The sequence below is a fragment of the Elephantulus edwardii genome, unplaced genomic scaffold (genome assembly GCF_000299155.1).
Source record: "Elephantulus edwardii isolate Elephantulus edwardi_28Jun2011 unplaced genomic scaffold, EleEdw1.0 scaffold00005, whole genome shotgun sequence".
In the NCBI taxonomy this organism is placed as follows: domain Eukaryota; kingdom Metazoa; phylum Chordata; class Mammalia; order Macroscelidea; family Macroscelididae; genus Elephantulus; species Elephantulus edwardii.
The window spans coordinates 1,998,982-2,001,843 of record NW_006399755.1 but is presented as its reverse complement, the minus strand read 5'-3'; the positions used below and the strand labels follow the sequence as shown (position 1 = coordinate 2,001,843).

At 43.6% G+C, this 2,862-nt stretch overlaps 1 protein-coding gene across 2 annotated transcripts in view; it reads right to left on the bottom strand.

Moving 5' to 3' along the window:
- Nucleotides 1-1,148: 1,148 nt before the first annotated feature.
- Nucleotides 1,149-2,862, bottom strand: part of SLC5A9 (solute carrier family 5 (sodium/sugar cotransporter), member 9) — a 32,970-nt gene continuing 31,256 nt past the window's right edge. For both annotated transcript variants that reach the window (XM_006879650.1, XM_006879651.1), the window contains one exon: nucleotides 1,149-1,357. In XM_006879650.1, the coding sequence (XP_006879712.1) occupies nucleotides 1,149-1,357 (209 nt within the window). The remainder of the gene's footprint in view (nucleotides 1,358-2,862) is intronic.

Genomic DNA, 2,862 nt, shown 5'->3' with positions numbered 1-2,862 from the left:
CTTGCCCTCAACTGACTCCCCAAGTCATTTACCCAGCCAGCCTGAGCACAACGTCTACCAGAACTTTGTGAGGAATTTATTAATTCAGCCAACATTTATTGAACATCTGTTATTTTCTGGGTACAAAGTCTGTTGGGATATGATCTTTGGCTACTACCCCTGTGAGACTCTCAGTCTGGAAACAAAGACAGACAGTGTGGTCAATGTGTTCAGTGCTATGATAAAAACAGACACAGGGGTTCTGGGGAAGGAGAGCACCCTAGAATAATCTCAGGAATTAGGACACTCTTGGAGGAGCGACATTTAAGAATGGCATTTTCCAGAGTAAGTGTGTACTTGGCAGGCACAATGAGAGGGATAGTGGCTCTAAGGTTGTCTGTGTGTTCCTCTCTGGGGTCACCCCTTCACCTTCACTTGCCTCCCAAAACAGTAGCAGTTCTTCAGGCTCTTATTTTCATCAAATCGTAGCTTTCCAAGTGGACCCTAAGTTCTTCAAGGCTGTGTAGAATGTGTACTTAAGTAGTACCAAGGACAGTTTCTTACCCAAGGAGTCCCTGCCAGGAATATTGTCACCATCCTTAAATCCCAGCCTGGGCCCCTCACTCCCTTGGTTGTCAGAGGTCACTGTGGAGCTACAATGAAGTATAAAACGCTCCTAGGTAGATACTTCTATAAATAAGTTACTGGAGATTGATCAGTACCTGAAAATGAGAGTGATAGGAGATTTAAAAAAAGAGAGAATGAAAGAAGGTGTGGCTGAGTGAAAAATATACGTGGGTTTTTGCAATATCTTGTGACTTTATTTTGGTTTTTAGTCACATTTCTAACCTTAAGACTACACATACAATAAAGCTACTCTGTAAAATCAACAAGAAGACGTAGCCAGTGTTTTTGAGGTAGGATATATGAGAATGTTATAAAAAGAGGTTTCATGTGAGTCTCCGCTGTGTGACCCTGAGCACACCACTGCTTTCTTTAGGCCTCCATTTCTCCACTTGTCAAAGGTGCGTGTTGGATTAGATATTCTTCAGAGGGTCTTGCATCTCAGCCTCTGTAGTCTCCAGTTTATAAATCAAGGTAGAAGGAAAGTCTTGTCTTTCTAACTGGAATGTGTCCCTGTTGAAGCTAGACCAAGCCAGTTTCTCCCATCATGCAAAATAGCCCCAGAGGAAGATATTGATGGCCAGCAAGAGGATGGCATTGATGTTGCAGATGCTTCTCCAGAGGGGCTCCTCCTCGATGCTGGTCAGTTTCTGCTCCAGTGCAGCCTTCTCTGCTTGGCTCAGAGCCTGCTCGGGGGCTCCTGAGAGGCCACACAACCAGTTCCAGAGCAGCCTTCCCCAGGACCTGCGTGGGACTGAAGAGAGAAGAAAGGGAGCAAGATGGACGAGGCAAGGAAGATTTAAAGAAAAGGTTGTGCTATAAGATTAGAGGAGGGAGAGAGAAGATGAAAAACCAACCCTGAGGGACACCATGGAATAGAAAGAGGAAGAAGGGAACAGCTGACTTGCTCCTTTCTGCAATGCACACTCTAGATGCTGAACTGGAACTCCAGACTGAGTTCTGACCGTAGACATGATCCAGGCTCTGTCTATGGCCACTCACCCAGTCATCCAGCAAAGCATATTATTTTTTTCAGGGAGCATGGCACAGTGAATAATAAAGATGCTACCAGAAACCCCTGGAGTTGATTTGGACTCATGGTGACTCTATGTGCTAGAGCATCATTCTGCTCCATAAGATTTTTACTAGCTGATTTTTGAGTAAAGCAAACCACTAGATATTTCCTCTAAGGAGCCTCTGGGTAGATTTGAAAAATCAACTTTTTGGCTAACAGCCAAACACATGAAAAGATTTGTTTCCATTGCACAGGGACTGCAGGCCCCAAATGGGGACAGAAAGTAAGATGATTATCTCCACTAAAAGGGGAAAAGTTTGTATTAGAAAGTCTGTTAGGGTCATTGTTGCAAAGCATGTTGGACATGATGCCAGAACCCAAAATTCAGGCCCAACTCTGCCATCAACTTAATGCTGAGGCTAGATATAAAGGCCTCAGCCTCTCTGACCTGCATATTCCTTCCTCTCAAAAGCATCTATGACAGATGCCTTGCCCTCGTCTGGGTTGTTTTGAGCATAAATGAGAGCGTAGATCTGATAGCACTTTGAAGAGTTACAGTGCTGGAACCGTGGGATGAAGTATTGCTGAACCTAATGTTTTCAGTCAGAGGAAAGCAAGCTGTGTCAGTGGGGGTGCAGGGGGTGCAGAGACAGGTCTCACTTTCAGGCTCCAAGGTAGTGCAAGAATTAAAACTGAGTTTAAAAGAAGTACTAAAGGAAATGCTTTTTAAAATGTTAGTATAAAGGAGCAAGTTAGTATATGTTGGTGGTGGTGGTGGTGATTGCCTTCAAGTCGAGCATGAATCAAAGCAACCCTATGAATGAAAGGCCTGAAGCCCCTCTACAACTATCAACATTTATCAAAGTTCATAGTTTCTGGAAGCATGTTAGTTAGGAAGAGGATGTCACTCTTTATAAAAAAATTTTGAAATCTGGAATCTTTAACTAAGGTTAAAATGATCTGCAAGTAAACTGATCTCAGCAAAGCAAAGAGCTTACGTAGGCCTAGAAAGTCTCATGGTATGGATGCCAATATGACATTGAATTATATCGAGTAAGAGACATTGATACCAACATAAGGAACTACCATCAGCTGATGTGTTTGGAATCACAGAAGCCATGGAAGCTTCGTACATAAGTTAATAGATGGAGGGCTGGTCAAAGGGAGATAGATGTGAAGGGAGGGGGGAGAAGTGGATGGGTATCCTGGTGGATGGTGAAGCAGGGAAATAAGTGGGTAAAGAC